Raw genomic sequence first — 14,227 nt, 5'->3', positions numbered from 1 at the left:
GATAATTATTTTTCTGTGTAATTTGTAATCAAACAAGTTGAGTAACTGCAGACAAATAATGTAATGATCTGTATATATGCAGAGTAATGCACACTGGTCCGGGTTCCTTTATTTGTTTGCCAAAACCTCTAGCTCTCGAACCATTTAATTTTTTCGTATTCTGCCTTCGGGGATCGAGATATGAAGTTCCAAGGGGCATAAGCTATGCAACTCTCATTGAAGCCACACCCCTTTGGGGGTGTGGTCACAGGTGGATATTTATTTTATTGCATTACCCCATCAAGTGGGGTGTCATTTGAAAGGTCTAATCAAGCTCTAAACAACTCCGACCATTGTTGGGACATTATCGGCACACCCACTGCCAGGGGGGTGTGGTCAAAATACAAATTTGAAAGTTTTGTTTTGATAATTCTGAGGATGTATTTTCATAAAATGACAATATTCTATAGTTTATGAAGTATTTCTACCCTCTAGCTTGATTAACAAAGAAAATAGGACAAAAATTATAAATTTAGTTATGCCTCCTCAGGGGGTCACCAATTCCTAAAATCCCCCGCTCGTAATTAATTTTTTAGAGGGGTTTGGTTTACCATATTTCCTTCCCCTAGGACTTGGCAAGATATTTCGAGGCGATTGTGTTATTTGGAACACTCGAAAATTTCATACGTGACAATAATGGAACACTCCAGCTATTTTGCGTATGGCAATTTGCAATTACATAAATTCAAATCTCTCTGCCTATTTATAATGGTGGCAGCTGGTGGCAGCAGTTTTTGTAGATTAGATATGGGGGATTAATAATACATTAACGTTCATCAGAAAAGCACAGGAATAGACAGGATTTTCAACTTGAAGTTTTCCCCATTTAGCCCAATGTTATCAGCCAAGTTTGAGTATACGCCACGCCTTCACCGGTGGAACAATCCAAATGAAACTTTCCGAAGTTGAACATCTATGTCAAAGGTACTGAAGGGGGTACTTCGTTTTCGAATCGGTGAGAATAGGTTTTGGCCAATAAATTCAGTATTCCGGACCAACGTGTAATGGCATGATCAATGTACTTAATTAAACTATATTAGGCTTTTACAGTATTTAACACGATAAAATGGGGTGTTACTCTTTCATTCTACTGGCAACTGGAATCTTGTGTTAATTATCGAGTTAATTGATTGGATTTTGTACTCTATTCATGCTTCCAAAATTATCTTTAGTTGTTTAATAATAAATTTTCCAAAGTAAATACGCAATAAATGTAACACGCGAAAGCAATTAAAATAAGTACTTGAACAAACGTTACAAACAAAAATTCCGACTTTACTTAGCAAATCGAGTGAATTAGCACATCAATTGCATTTAGTCGACCTAAGTAATTTATCCAATTATCAAAACCAATTCGATCTCTTTCGAATGCTCACTCGTTAATATAAACTCATCCGCGATTTTGTGCATAAAATTGTTATATTAAGCTAACAAAATATATACAACTTCTGTTTATTCTGATAATTCAGTCATTAAGTTTTTGTCAACATGAAATTTTTCTTGCTCTTAATTTGTTCTCCCCTCCTTATAGCTGCGGGTAGGGTTGACCCCGGCCTAATGCAGCGCGTCGCACGGCGTCAAGTTACCGAGGCAATTGTCGAATTCCCCTCAATTGTCGAAGAGGTCGTGGCCAACCCAAGGATAAAATCCCTCTCCGGTGATGATAAGGCCGCCGCAATTGTGAACTCTTTGAAGCAGCTTACAGCCCAGAGTCAAAAACTTATCATGGAGCGTGCAAAAACATTACAATTGTCGACAAAGTCTTTCTGGGGATCAAACATCGTTCTGGTCCAAGGACTCACGGAAACAATGCTCGCTGTACTTGGAGAAGTGGAGGGCGACTTTATCATTCGGGAACAAAATGTGGCCCATATTCACGAGGACAGAATAACTGAAGGAGATGAGGAGTTGGTGAAACTTAATCAGGAAACACAGCCACAGGTATATGCTACTATTTAAACCTAGAGTTTTTAGTAGGCATGGAAAAATTCATTGACATACGTTTTAATTTGCAAAAATGATTCTGCATTTTTAATCAAATATTTCTAAAATATAGTAAAATTTGGTAGAAATAATCACCTCCAGAATAATAATTGGATCCCAGTTGAAAAATTATTTATTAACTTTAAAGTGGGGCGTTGCTAAAATTGGGGCCCCTGCGGTATGGAACACTACTCAAGGAGAAGGGATCATCATTGCCTACATCGACACAGGAGTTTATCTCGGTCAGTAAAAAATTGCGTACATATGTAAGTCGAGCATAAAACTAAATTTAATTAATAAAGGTCATGACGCCATACCTGGAGACACTTTCGCCGGAGCCTGGTTCGACCCCTACTATTCCTACATGGTCCCCGATGATTCTCGAGGTCACGGATCGCACTGCGCCGGAATCGCGATCGGACGAGCGAACGGTATTTCTGTATCACCCGCCGCTAAGTGGATTGCATGTCGAGGTTTTAGTAATTTAGGGTCAGCAACGGAAAGTAACCTTATTTCATGCGGGCAGTTCATCCTCTCGGCCACTCCTCGTGCCCACATCGTCTCAAATTCTTGGGGCGGAACTGCCGGAGTGACCTGGTACGATTCTATCATAACGGCTTGGCGAGCGGCGGGAATGATCCCGATTTTCTCGGTTGGAGACTCTGGGTCGACTTGTCGCACGGTGACATATCCCGGCGATAGCGAGAATGTTATCACAATTGGGGCTTCCGCCGCTACCGACGCGATTGCCGCCTTTTCATCTCGTGGTCCGACCTTGACGGGAAACGTTAAGCCAGATTTTGTCGCGCCTGGACATAGCATTATTTCGTGTGGGCCAGGGCCAAGGGACCCGAGCCGATATGTAAATAAGGAGGGAAGTACTGCTGCCGCCGCGCATTTCACGGGTGCAGTAGCTCTCTACCTTAGTCAGAATAGGGACGCGACATATGAGGAAATTTATGAAGCCTTTAAGGCTACTACCGTTAAATCACCTTTAAATAATGCGGACAGAAATTGTGGCCTACCACCTGGAGAAGTTGAAGACTATCCTAACTACGCATTTGGCTGGGGGAGGATAGATGTTGCAGCCGCCATGGGCGTTTAAGGAGCTTTGTGTCAGTTTAATTAGTAAATTGTGCGAAGAAATTAATAAACCGTCGCAAACGCGCATACGGAAGTAGCTTCAGACTACTTCACCCCAACCACTCCCATGACATCGCGAAAACACTCAATTTCACTCCATTTCACCTATAGATTAATTTTTTTAAATCTCATTTTGCCCCGACCACACCCCCTGGCGCGGAGGGGGTGTGGCACAACTCGGGATCACTTCATTTCACTCTATTTCATCCATAGATCAAATTGCACTATAAATCTCATTTTGCCCCGACCACACCCCCTGGCGCCAAGGGGGGTGGTCCGGTTGCCCACAAAAGTTGATAGGATCCTCCCCCTAGGGTCATATGTATAATGGCGAAAACCGATTTCGATTATCTCAATCCGTTCTTCCGTTATCCTGCTGACAGACGGACAGACAGACAGACAGACAGACAAAGTCTTCGCATAAAGTAGCTGAAGCTACTTAATAAATATATGGCCCGATATTTTAGAAATGTTATTGTCTATCAGGTGCGTCGTCATTGATTTCATTCTTAAATGTTAATTTGTGCGAATCATATTAATTCTGCATATGTATAAATTGTCTCTCAATCGACCAACCATCATGATCAGGTCTGATATCCTTAGGATGCGATTTGTCCCATGTTACGGAAATTCTATCACTTCTATCAATATCTTTAGAATGAACTGACCTATTAGGCGGCTTAATCCTAAATATGCATATTTTTTTTGTCGTGCCCTTTCGTTCAATACAGCTCATGATTATTATTGTTATGCACTTCATACGTACTTATGTATGTCGTACATATTGCGCCTCTTATGATTGATGCATATTTAGGTACATAAAGCAATATGATATTGTTTTATATAAAAAATAACAATAAAATAAAAACTTCAAGCAAAAAGGGTAAAGGAAATGTACACTATACGGCAATCAGTCCACATTGTTTTCAAGAATCAAACCAGTTTAGAGTGGGGTCTGCCCTTAACTTTCGTTCTGAAATGCCAATGATCTTCCCATCTGAATAACTTCCTTCCTGCATGATCACTCTCCTACCCCACTCGTGATCATAAATTCATCAGTTTCCAATCTACAATTATGTATGTACACACACACAAGCATGCGTTACTTTGAAATCAACATGCACCTGATTTTTTAAGGAAATCAATTGCATAATAAAATTTATCAACTTAAGACGCCATTCTACTGTTGCAAAAGACATTTCAATTCACAATGTCGTCCTGCTCGTAGTCTGTTGTCAAATTTCCAATTCAATTAATTTCAGTTATTTTATTTGCATTTAAACATTTTTAAGATGCAGCTAAAGTATTTTTCCATAACTCTGTTGATATTCGTGGGATCAGATTTTTCATATATTGTAAGTCTCCATGTAGCAAATTAATCTAATTATGTATAAATTAGAATGATGTAAATCATGCATAATTGTCATTGTAGCACGCCGTTAAACTTTTATCAATCTCATTCGGAAGCCCTGGAGGTGAATCTTTCCAGGTACTTATTAAAAACTGACGGAATCTTACATATTGTAAAATCTGCAGAGAAAAAAAATATTATGCAAATTATTTAACGTGTAGCACAATCCATTCCATGGAGAACATGGTCACGGGCCACCCCATCATCCTCATAATTTTGAGCAACACTTCCCCGACCACAACCACCAGCCGATTCAGCACCACGCCCACCATGACCTTACACCTCGCCGTCGTGTCGGATGGCATCGACCAGGACCGAAAGTAATCCACAGGGAACACATTCACAAGGAGCACATTCATGTGCATCACATTCACAAAGTGAGTCGACAAAATGAGACTATTTATTTCAATAATAATGTGCAAATTTATTTACATTTTCCGTATCAATTGTAGCACAACCACATTAAACACAACATCTTAAAGCATCACCATCACAAACACATCTTGAACGTTGTCCGAGTACCGGAGCAGGTTGTGCACGAGTATAACGAGGAGGTCGTCAAGATCCGCCCATCCGAACAGATTGTAGAACATGTCATTCCACACCACGTTTCGGAACAGCAAGTCTTTACTCATGACGAGCAGCTTCCGCCGAGAGTGGTTGACCATGGGTACGGTCATGCGCACCATGGACCCACTGCTTTTTCGGGGTGGGGTCGAAATATTGGAGGTGATGGGTGGGGAAGCTACTTTTAATAAGACCGTAATATTTCGGTTGTATTAAAATTCTGGAATAAGTGTTGCTTAACTTTTAAGCATGTTGTTGTTGTTGAATGACTTTGAAGAGATTGTATGCTAAGTATTATTATTGTTATTATTATTATTAAAGATTATTAACGCAAATATTTACTCGTGTAGTATTTATTTCTTCTGCATACAGAAAGAATTAATAGAATTGATTAAAATTATGTAAGTACTTATAGCATACAAAATTATGCACTCATTTAAATTCTTAATGTCTTCATAATAAAAAAATCGGCACAAAAACTAATATTATAATAAAGGTAGATATCTACCTAAACTGAATTCAAATGAGTTGTGAATGTGAAATTCACAGGACACGATAAGGTCAAAGTATTAAAACATGAAGAAGGCTGCAACTTTTCCGGTGTTCTAAATATATTTATTTTGAATTTATCTATAATGCTATTAAAGTTATAGCTACAAACTAGCTAGTATTTAAAACTAATTATTTTTTTCCAGTTTCAGTTTGGATCATGATGATCAACAAGCATGCATGAACATTAAAATGCCCTTTACAAAGTTTCGTTAATTCACAATGAATTTATTTGGTTTATCACAGTTTTTGGTTTACCAAATTTTGGTAATTTTTGTATAAATACTTACATACTTACAATCTGGTACATAAATTAAATAATTGCATATCAATATTAAATTAATACTCACACTAACTATAATACATATTCATCATGTTATTTTGATAGCACTAAACAGAGTTAAATTTATTACGACTAAATATTGCAGGCTGTATGTACTTATTCCTAAACGTTTACGCATATATTCTCTTCCATAAAAGGTTATTTAATCTGGGTATCAAATGTTTTTTCATCGCCCGCACCATTATTGCGTGCACAAAATTGATCGAATCAATCAAACCGGTCGAGCCGTGACCTCCTTTTGCAATAAGCATTTCCGCTGTGTCAATCTCATCCAACTTTTGCGCTATATCTGTCGCAGAAAAGGAAATCATGCCCATAACAATACTATTTACACCCCAATTCCTTACAAACTTAAACAACCAGAGATAATGCTTTATGGCTGGATCATTTTTCGCAAAGAACATAATATCGCTGATGAAATCTTTAAAATTTTCTGCGGATGTGCTAAACTTTGCATTAATATCGACATAATTTTCACTCGAAAGGGATGCATATTCCTCATTCTTCCGAAACAATGCTTCCAATATTCTCCTCCTGTTGGTCACATTTTCAGGCAAAATAGCTGCAAGATGAAACACGGTAAGGTTCATCTTTCCAAGATAACTTCCCTTCTGAGAACCCAAGGAAACGTTCCTCTTCAATAAAATATCTACGCACTCTGCCGACCCCGAGAGCACCGCGCACTGTAAAGGGGTCAAACCCAACGCCAAACTAGGGTATTCTGGATCCTGCACTATTTCTGGGTCCGCTTGGGTTGAACCATACCCCAAAAGAAGTTCCAATCCAACCGGATTTTGAAAAAATGCTGCTGATGAGACAGCAGTAAATCCTGCTTTTGACGCGATATGTGGATCCGCCCCATTGTCCAAGAGGTATTTGAGAACCTCGCAAAATTGGATTTTATCCCGTCGAAAAAAATGAATGTATAATGCCTCATGGAGCGGCGTGTTGCCCAATCGGTCTCGTATATTTACGTCAACTAGCTTACTCTCCACTATTAACTTTACCACCTCCAAACTATCCGGACTCATCGAGTGGGCCGAGTGATGCAATGCGGTGAAAGTGCTTGAAGTTACTAAATTCAAGCGATACTTTAATCTTTTCGAATCTCCAATATCTTCTGATCGGGAGGAGTCTGGCGTAGCTGGAAACTACTTCAAAGCCTTGACCAACTCGTGTACCAAAATCCTTACAATATCCGTGTATCCTTTTCTTACTGCAAGATCCAGAGGAGTTAGTTCTTTTTGGTTGTAAAATTCAGGCAACATCGTGGCACGTGTCATAACATCGATAAAAATTTCGTGGCTGAGCTGGCTCAAAATTTCCTTGACAAGGTGGACATGCCCAAGGCGGCAGGCCTCGTGCAGTGCAGTTCTGCCATCTTTTAGATGAACTGTGACAAAGTCTTTAATGTCGATCAATTCTTGGGACGACCTGTACGCATCGCTTTGCAAACATAAATCAACGATCTTCCACCTCTTCGCCATTGCAGCGTATTGAAGTGGAGTCGAATTAAAGAGAGTGTCCCGTCTTGTGATGGCGTCGAAATCATTATTATTATTCGCCCCCTCGAGCGCCACCTTAATTTTTTCCAAGTCCCCGTTAGCCGCCGCCAAGTGGAAAGGTGACCTCCCCCCGGAATCTAGTTGACCATGGATCTGCAGTTTACTCTAGTCCATAAAATGATCAAAAAACCGACGTAAAATTTCATTCCCTTCGGAAAATAAGTGCTCCTTCAGAAAGTTTGTAATATTTGGGACCTTCTTTTCAAAACTGTCGTGGAGATACCAAGCACAAAAGTACTCGGCAAAGGTTCTATGGACAAATTGTGGTTTCTGGTCAAGCGTCACTCTCAAAATTATTCCGACGCGCTCTCCAGTGTAGATGTTTTTAAATGTCTTTATCGCTTTCTCCAGCCCCCTTTCTCCTAACAAAGTCGCCACGTCGTGCTGGTGGAAAAAGGCGAACAATCCGGCCACTTTGTGTCGTTTGTAGAATATGTGTCGTAAGTCTTCATTGTCCTCCTCGGCAGCCAAATTTGTCACAATCTCCTTCTTTTTCTCAGTCCGATAGATTAAAAACTTCTTCTCGACAAATCGCTCATAAAGATTAACAAGTGTAAAGTTATCCTCGCTGAGTGAAATCTCGGCCTCTTCAGTGTCCAGAAATTCTTTCATATTTTGGGAAAATCCTTCCCCCAAAAGTCGTGTTTGCAATGGGATCCCAGCAAATTGTTGCTCTCCATCATTCCCGACACGTTTTTCTAACAAGTCAAGTAATTTGGAAGCATAATGTGTCATCCGATCCAGTTTTTGTATGTGTTTATTTTTGCCCTCTAATTTAAGCTCTGTCTTCCAAAATCTAACAAGAAATTCGATTTGATCCTTCTTTGAAAATGGTTCTAAACTGTATGCAAACTCATTCAAGGTATCTTCCAACTCGCTTCTGTAGCTGGGTCTAGTCGTGATCCAAATCTTGAGTACTTTTGTCTTGAGGAGACATTTTATCAAAAATATTACAATTTCTTTGTACGTTGGACAAACCTCGTCAAATCCATCGAAAAATATTGCTATACTATTCTCCGTTCGAAACCTGGATTCGAACAATTTGTTCTCAAATTCTGTGCCCAATTTAAGAATAGATTTAGAGAGAAAATCAATACAAGTTTGTATTTCCTGGTCCGTATCAGATTTGGAATTTAAAGGCTGTTCTGTAGAATACATCATGTCTTTAAACACGTGCAATTCGTCCGTGTAATTATTGAGGTCTACCAAAATAAGCCAAATGTGAGGGTGTGACTCGCTCAAGTTGTGACAGATATTTCGTACGATTGTCGTCTTTCCCATTCCTGCATTGTCGGAAATAATGACGACTTTCTTGTTCAAGTCGTTTTGCAAGCAATGCTCCAACATTTCTGACTCGGGGATTTGATCCGATTTTGGAGAAGAGGAATCTAATCTGACCACATAATCTCGTAAAGTGGAAATTTTTCCTTTCGTCTTGACCCAATGTATCGTAGGCAAACTTAGCTCATCCTCAGCGTTCAGACTGATTTGAATCCAGTGAATGTTTTTCTCCGTGTCGTCAAGCTGGGCGAATGACTCAGTTTCTTTTCCCTTTTCTAAAAATGTGATGTTTGACCAAATAACGGTGCCAGCATCACCATGATGTTCGCTCAGCAAGCATTCCAGCGTGGTTTTTGTCACACCACTTATCGCCCAGGTGATACGATTCCTTAGTTTGTACTTGAAAATGTCAAAGTGGAGTTCTATTTTCCGGTGGAAGAAGCGAGTTATGTATCTATTTGTATCAACTTGGAAGTTATGAAGCTGACCGACGCTAACTTGTCCATCAAGTAGTGAATCTCTCATCCCCTCAATTTTTAGCAGCTCGTCCCTCTCATTAAAATAACCGTTCGTGAGAGTACTAAATTCTACATCTTTCCCAAAAAAGTTTACCATCGCTAAATCGATTTCCTTCTCAATATCTAAAACTCCAAGTAAACATTGTTCCCTTAATTCGTCGATATTCCATGAATTTACCGTTCGAATGCATTCTTTTCCCGATATGCGAGCGGCTGGATTGCGAGAAGACATTTTTCTCAAGAGAGTATACGGTTTCGGATACATTTTGATAAACTGAGGAGGAAATTTACATTTTTGGAGTTTAATCTGCCTAAAAATTTCCTCCCTTTTACATCGGGAATCAATCACAAACAACAGCTCGAGCAGGATAAGAGCACTCGTGTAAATGTCTGACTTGTGTGAAATTTTACCCACTGTTGTATCCGACATTTCCGGACTTTGATACTCGTACTGACCAACCTCATTCGTGTAGGCATAGCTGGGGTCATCTGTCAGGTTTCGAGCGAGGCCAAAGTCCCCAATTTTAATCTGGATGTCTGTGTTCTCCTCGTTTACGAAGATGTTGTCGGGTTTTAGGTCTCGATGGATAATTTTCTTGGAGTGAATGTAGTCCAGTCCGGTGAGAAATTGAGTCGCAATGTTGCAGATTTTTGCAATGTCGAGGTTTCTATCGTGTTGGGTGGAACGTTGTCCGATCCATTTCCTCAAATCGCCGTGACACAGCTCCATTTTAATGCAGATGAACGTCTTCTGTTCCTCCTGTGAGATGGTCAGGGAGGATGAGTCTTCCCGGTGAGATGTTGTTGAATCAGGTGCCAAATTTGGGTTGATAAGGAAAGGTTGATAAGTGTCTTTCGAGGGGCCGGAGATCCACGATTCGTGGTAGCGGACCACGTTGGGGTGCTTGAGTACCCCCAAGACTTGTATTTCTCGAAATATTTTTTGAATTGAATTAATGTTTCTTGTAATCTTTATGAATTTCCCGATAGAAATTCGTTTCAAGGCGTAGAGGAGCCCATCGGACGTTCCCTTGGCTTCATAGACCACCCCGAATGATCCACTGCTTATCTCAGTAAGGTATTTTATGTCCTTCTCAGCCTCGGGTAGTGGTGTCATTATTTCGATGGATTGATCAACTGCGTATACAGTGCATGGAAATATTTAAGTAAAGGAAATATATTTAATAACAAAACCACCTAATAATTTGTTTACCAGGTTGAAAATGACCAGAGTGCAGAAATACTTGTGTAGGACACGGCACGTAAGATTTCAAGTGCTGTCAAATTTTGCACCGATGCAATGACTGAGCTTATAAATAAATGCATACTATATTGATGAATTTTTTGGGAAAGAACTTTAGTCTGAAAATGACAAACAATGCATAGACACAGATTCTGATATACTTATGCATGTATACTTGACAAAGATAATGTGCCTTATCTTAAGTGCATATAGTACTAAATTAGTGAGTATTTTGTAATTATATACATACTTGAAGAATGACAGATTAATTTCATAATGGAAGAAAGGTCATACATAAAATGCACCCACCCAGCGTATGTATTACATATTAAATACGTATGCATAAAAATATTTATATACAATTATTTCATGCCTAATACAACATAAAAGCAAACATAAGTACACAATAGACAAATATAATATACGAGCATGTATGTATTCATTGAACCTGGAGTACATACATACATACATTCATCGACATTCACCATTATGAGGCAAATTTTAACTTATTCATTTCATTATTTTTTTCTTTCTCTCTCATTACGTAATTCATACATTACGTATGTGTAACAATTACTACAAAATAACTCAGCTCACGTATTTTTCAAGCCAACGTGCATATTTTTACATACAATTTAAATGAAAGAATAAATAACTCAACCTTAAACTTGAGTTGAATTTTATTTTCTTACGCACACTCACGGAATAGTTTTCTGTCTACACATACACTTAATAATTAAAATTGCCGTAGCATGTGTGGACGGCGGTCGTTACGTATTATGCATGTAGAATAAAAAATTCTGAATTAAAGATGCTCACTAACCTTCATAACTTACGCAATTTAACTATGTACATACATATTGACATGAAGCGTAATTGTGTGCCATCCAACAGTGATTATGTCCAATTGGACTAAACCATGGTTATGGCTACGTATCCATCCTTATGCATTTACATATGTATGCAACAGTAGTTAGATTTGTACCTCAAGATTATACAATGCATATATACACACATGATTACCCAAGCATTGTCACGTATTGGATAAAATGTAGGAAATTCAATCCAATGTTATAAAAGACTTAATGTAAGAAAGGCCACTGAGATTACGCAACCTGTCAATGAATTTATTTGGCAATAGTCTGGGTTTGTTCTGAAAATTCCTCCAGCGTGTTGGCCTTTCTTGTATTTTGCAACTCGGCAGAAATAAAATTGTCTTTTTTACGGTACAGAACTGTCTTGAAATCAGAAATGCACATACTTACACTGCCGTGTAGTAAACTTTAGAGGGTCATTATTCCCTCAATAAATACATACAGCGACGTCATTAGGATTTTACTCTGCCAATGTGCGTTTCATTCCTCGTGGGAAATTTTGGCAATCATCTTTCGTTACATTCGTTTTTACGGGTTCACGTTATAGGTTTTGGGGTTGCTAACTCAATCCAAACTTCACTTGTATGTATATATAACTCCAATTTCAAAATGTACCCAAACCACCGCACTCCGTACCGAGAAAAAGGAGGCATTAAGTTTTTTGATCACTACAAATTTAATTGGTTATTGGACATAACAACAACATTTGCACAAATTCAATGATACAATGATTCCCCCCCCAATTTCAACATTAACCAAAAATCCTTTGCTCAAACCCATCAGACTAATTTGTGTCTGCATTTCCTTCCTTTCCGTAAATTTCAGTCCTGGGATTACCGCAACTCTTACCTCAATGCATACTTCACATTTTCTCAAATTGTCTGTGAAACTTTGGAATCTTCCATAAAAGCAGATATATATAAGCCAACGACTCGTTCCTCATGCCATTCACTAGCACAGCCACTGCTAAAAATCTACCATAATTTTTTCGGCTCCTGAATTTAATACAAGCTCTAAAGTAAATCTGCATAACTGATTTGTTACCATGTCCCCCCAAAAAGAAAGCTCCCCACTCCTCCAAGATTTCGATAAAACAGTCGAAACCCCAGATACCAAGGCTGAAGACGATATCCGCAAAGAATACTCAATCGATCCCAAATACACGGAAATTATCCTCCAACCATTCGAATACTATCAGAAACTCCCGTCAAAAAATATCCGCAGAAAAATCGCCGACATTTTCAATTATTGGTACAGATGTTCCAAAGAGGACATAGATCGTGCGAGTACCGCAATGCACGGACTTCATAACGCGAGTTTAATGTAAGTCATTAAAATTTTAGGGATTACAAATATTTTTAAAAAATCGGCAACTCATATTTTTTTTACTTCCTACCCAGAATTGACGACATTGAAGATGGCAGCGATATGCGTCGTGGTCAACCCGCCGCCCACATTCAGTTCGGCGTTCCTCTCGCTCTCAATGCAGCCAACTATGTTTACTTTGACTCTGTGAAGCGCATAATTGAAGAGAAGAATGACGAAGCGACGCCCGAAGACAGGTTGAAGGCGACCTTAGAATTCGTGAATGCCATGATGGTCATGCATGTCGCTCAAGGGATGGAGATATTCTGGCGAGATGAGAATCTCAAAGGGACGAATAGCAAGGATTCTAAAACATTCCAGCACATCCCAACGGAACAAGAGTACTTTGATATCATAGTAAAAAGTGAGGTGTTTTTAAATTTTAATTAAAAAGGGACACATTTTTTAATTGTCCACTTAAATTTTGCAACAGAGACTGCCGGACAGTTCGTTATGCTCTCGGAAAGTCTGAAGGAAAGAAGTAAAACTTTGTACAAGGATCAACCCGCACTTTCCGCACACGTGTTGGCGAGCAGTATGGGATATCACTTTCAAATCAGGGATGACCTTCTGAATCTCATCTCAAACACGGTAATTCCCAAAACGAGATAACTTAGTTAAGATCAAAATACATAGTTTAAAATAATTGTAATTCCACAGTACGAAGCTGGAAAAGGGTTTTGCGAGGATATCACAGAGGGAAAGTACAGCTTTCCCATAATTTACACGCTGAATCGGTACCACGAAAAGGACGGTATTGGGATTGACAAAGCGGCACGACTCCTTGAAATCTTGAGGATGAGGACGACTGACAGAGCCTTGAAGAAGGAGGCGTACGACATCATCGAGGAGTCGGGAGCATTCGAATATACAAAGAACGTGCTCAGAGAGTATCATGGAAAAATTGGCAGGGAAGTGTTGCGATTGGGCGGAAATCCGGTATTTGTGGAGCATATGGATATTTTCGCAGAGGTTTTCTAACTGCGAAGTCATAGTTATATAAGTATCTCGTAATTTTTTCATGTTCCTATAAAAAATAAATTGTTGTCACTCTAACCAGAGCCAGTAATAAATATTAACATACTTAAAAATACACGTTACAATGAATCTCTCTAATTTACGTAACATCATAGCTTACATATATGTACATGAAATTGTACATAAAATTGATGTATGTACATGAAATTAAATAGTACAAAAAAATCTTATTCGTCATGCTTATGTATGTACATAGGTACACATAACCAAGTAGGTGAGTACATGTTTTTTACAAATAAACTCATACACGTAAAAATACGAGAAAGTTAAATTGAGTATGAAAATTGTGCCACGGGTGATAGCAGAA

At 38.9% G+C, this 14,227-nt stretch overlaps 3 protein-coding genes across 4 annotated transcripts; all 3 read left to right on the top strand.

The window, feature by feature from the left end:
* Nucleotides 1-484: 484 nt before the first annotated feature.
* On the top strand, nucleotides 485-3,224 carry LOC110849793 (thermitase). 2 transcript variants are annotated; one of them, XM_035851763.1, is made up of 4 exons: nucleotides 485-1,235; nucleotides 1,571-1,980; nucleotides 2,171-2,264; nucleotides 2,325-3,224. In XM_035851763.1, the coding sequence occupies exons 2-4, from the start codon at nucleotides 1,597-1,599 to the stop codon at nucleotides 3,125-3,127; spliced, it is 1,281 nt and encodes a 426-aa protein (XP_035707656.1). In that variant the 5' UTR covers nucleotides 485-1,235; nucleotides 1,571-1,596; the 3' UTR covers nucleotides 3,128-3,224. The 2 variants fall into 2 exon arrangements, with proteins under 2 accessions (XP_035707656.1, XP_035707655.1); XM_035851762.1 differs by lacking the exon at nucleotides 485-1,235 and having other exon boundaries at nucleotides 1,250-1,980.
* A 330-nt stretch (nucleotides 3,225-3,554) lies between these two features.
* LOC110850038 (histidine-rich glycoprotein) lies at nucleotides 3,555-5,480 on the top strand. Its single transcript, XM_022097520.2, has 4 exons — nucleotides 3,555-4,520; nucleotides 4,598-4,654; nucleotides 4,738-4,953; nucleotides 5,029-5,480. Exons 1-4 carry the CDS (start codon nucleotides 4,458-4,460, stop codon nucleotides 5,329-5,331), a joined length of 639 nt encoding a protein of 212 aa, XP_021953212.1. The 5' UTR covers nucleotides 3,555-4,457; the 3' UTR covers nucleotides 5,332-5,480.
* Nucleotides 5,481-11,979: 6,499 nt separating this feature from the next.
* On the top strand, nucleotides 11,980-13,975 carry LOC110850426 (geranylgeranyl pyrophosphate synthase). The gene is made up of 4 exons (XM_022097858.2): nucleotides 11,980-12,840; nucleotides 12,918-13,246; nucleotides 13,316-13,473; nucleotides 13,543-13,975. Exons 1-4 carry the CDS (start codon nucleotides 12,563-12,565, stop codon nucleotides 13,861-13,863), a joined length of 1,086 nt encoding a protein of 361 aa, XP_021953550.1. The 5' UTR covers nucleotides 11,980-12,562; the 3' UTR covers nucleotides 13,864-13,975.
* The last annotated feature ends 252 nt before the right edge of the window (nucleotides 13,976-14,227 follow it).

This window comes from Folsomia candida, unplaced genomic scaffold, assembly GCF_002217175.1.
Source record: "Folsomia candida strain VU population unplaced genomic scaffold, ASM221717v1 Fcan01_Sc005, whole genome shotgun sequence".
NCBI lineage: Eukaryota > Metazoa > Arthropoda > Collembola > Entomobryomorpha > Isotomidae > Folsomia > Folsomia candida.
Note: the sequence above shows the minus strand (reverse complement) of the source record. Positions and strands in the feature narration are given on the sequence as shown.

Bases quoted from the DNA above. Each gene is read 5' to 3' on its own strand.
- LOC110849793 (XM_035851762.1), top strand. From the start codon at position 1,528: ATGAAATTTTTCTTGCTCTTAATTTGTTCTCCCCTCCTTATAGCTGCG. The intron at 1,981-2,170 runs GTATATGCTACT...TTAACTTTAAAG, and splicing joins ATCAGGAAACACAGCCACAG to TGGGGCGTTGCTAAAATTGG. The intron at 2,265-2,324 runs GTCAGTAAAAAA...TAATTAATAAAG, and splicing joins CGACACAGGAGTTTATCTCG to GTCATGACGCCATACCTGGA.
- LOC110850426 (XM_022097858.2), top strand. From the start codon at position 12,563: ATGTCCCCCCAAAAAGAAAGCTCCCCACTCCTCCAAGATTTCGATAAA. The intron at 12,841-12,917 runs GTAAGTCATTAA...CTTCCTACCCAG, and splicing joins CTTCATAACGCGAGTTTAAT to AATTGACGACATTGAAGATG. The intron at 13,474-13,542 runs GTAATTCCCAAA...GTAATTCCACAG, and splicing joins TGAATCTCATCTCAAACACG to TACGAAGCTGGAAAAGGGTT.
- LOC110850038 (XM_022097520.2), top strand. From the start codon at position 4,458: ATGCAGCTAAAGTATTTTTCCATAACTCTGTTGATATTCGTGGGATCA. The intron at 4,521-4,597 runs GTAAGTCTCCAT...TTGTCATTGTAG, and splicing joins GATCAGATTTTTCATATATT to CACGCCGTTAAACTTTTATC. The intron at 4,655-4,737 runs GTACTTATTAAA...TTTAACGTGTAG, and splicing joins CTGGAGGTGAATCTTTCCAG to CACAATCCATTCCATGGAGA.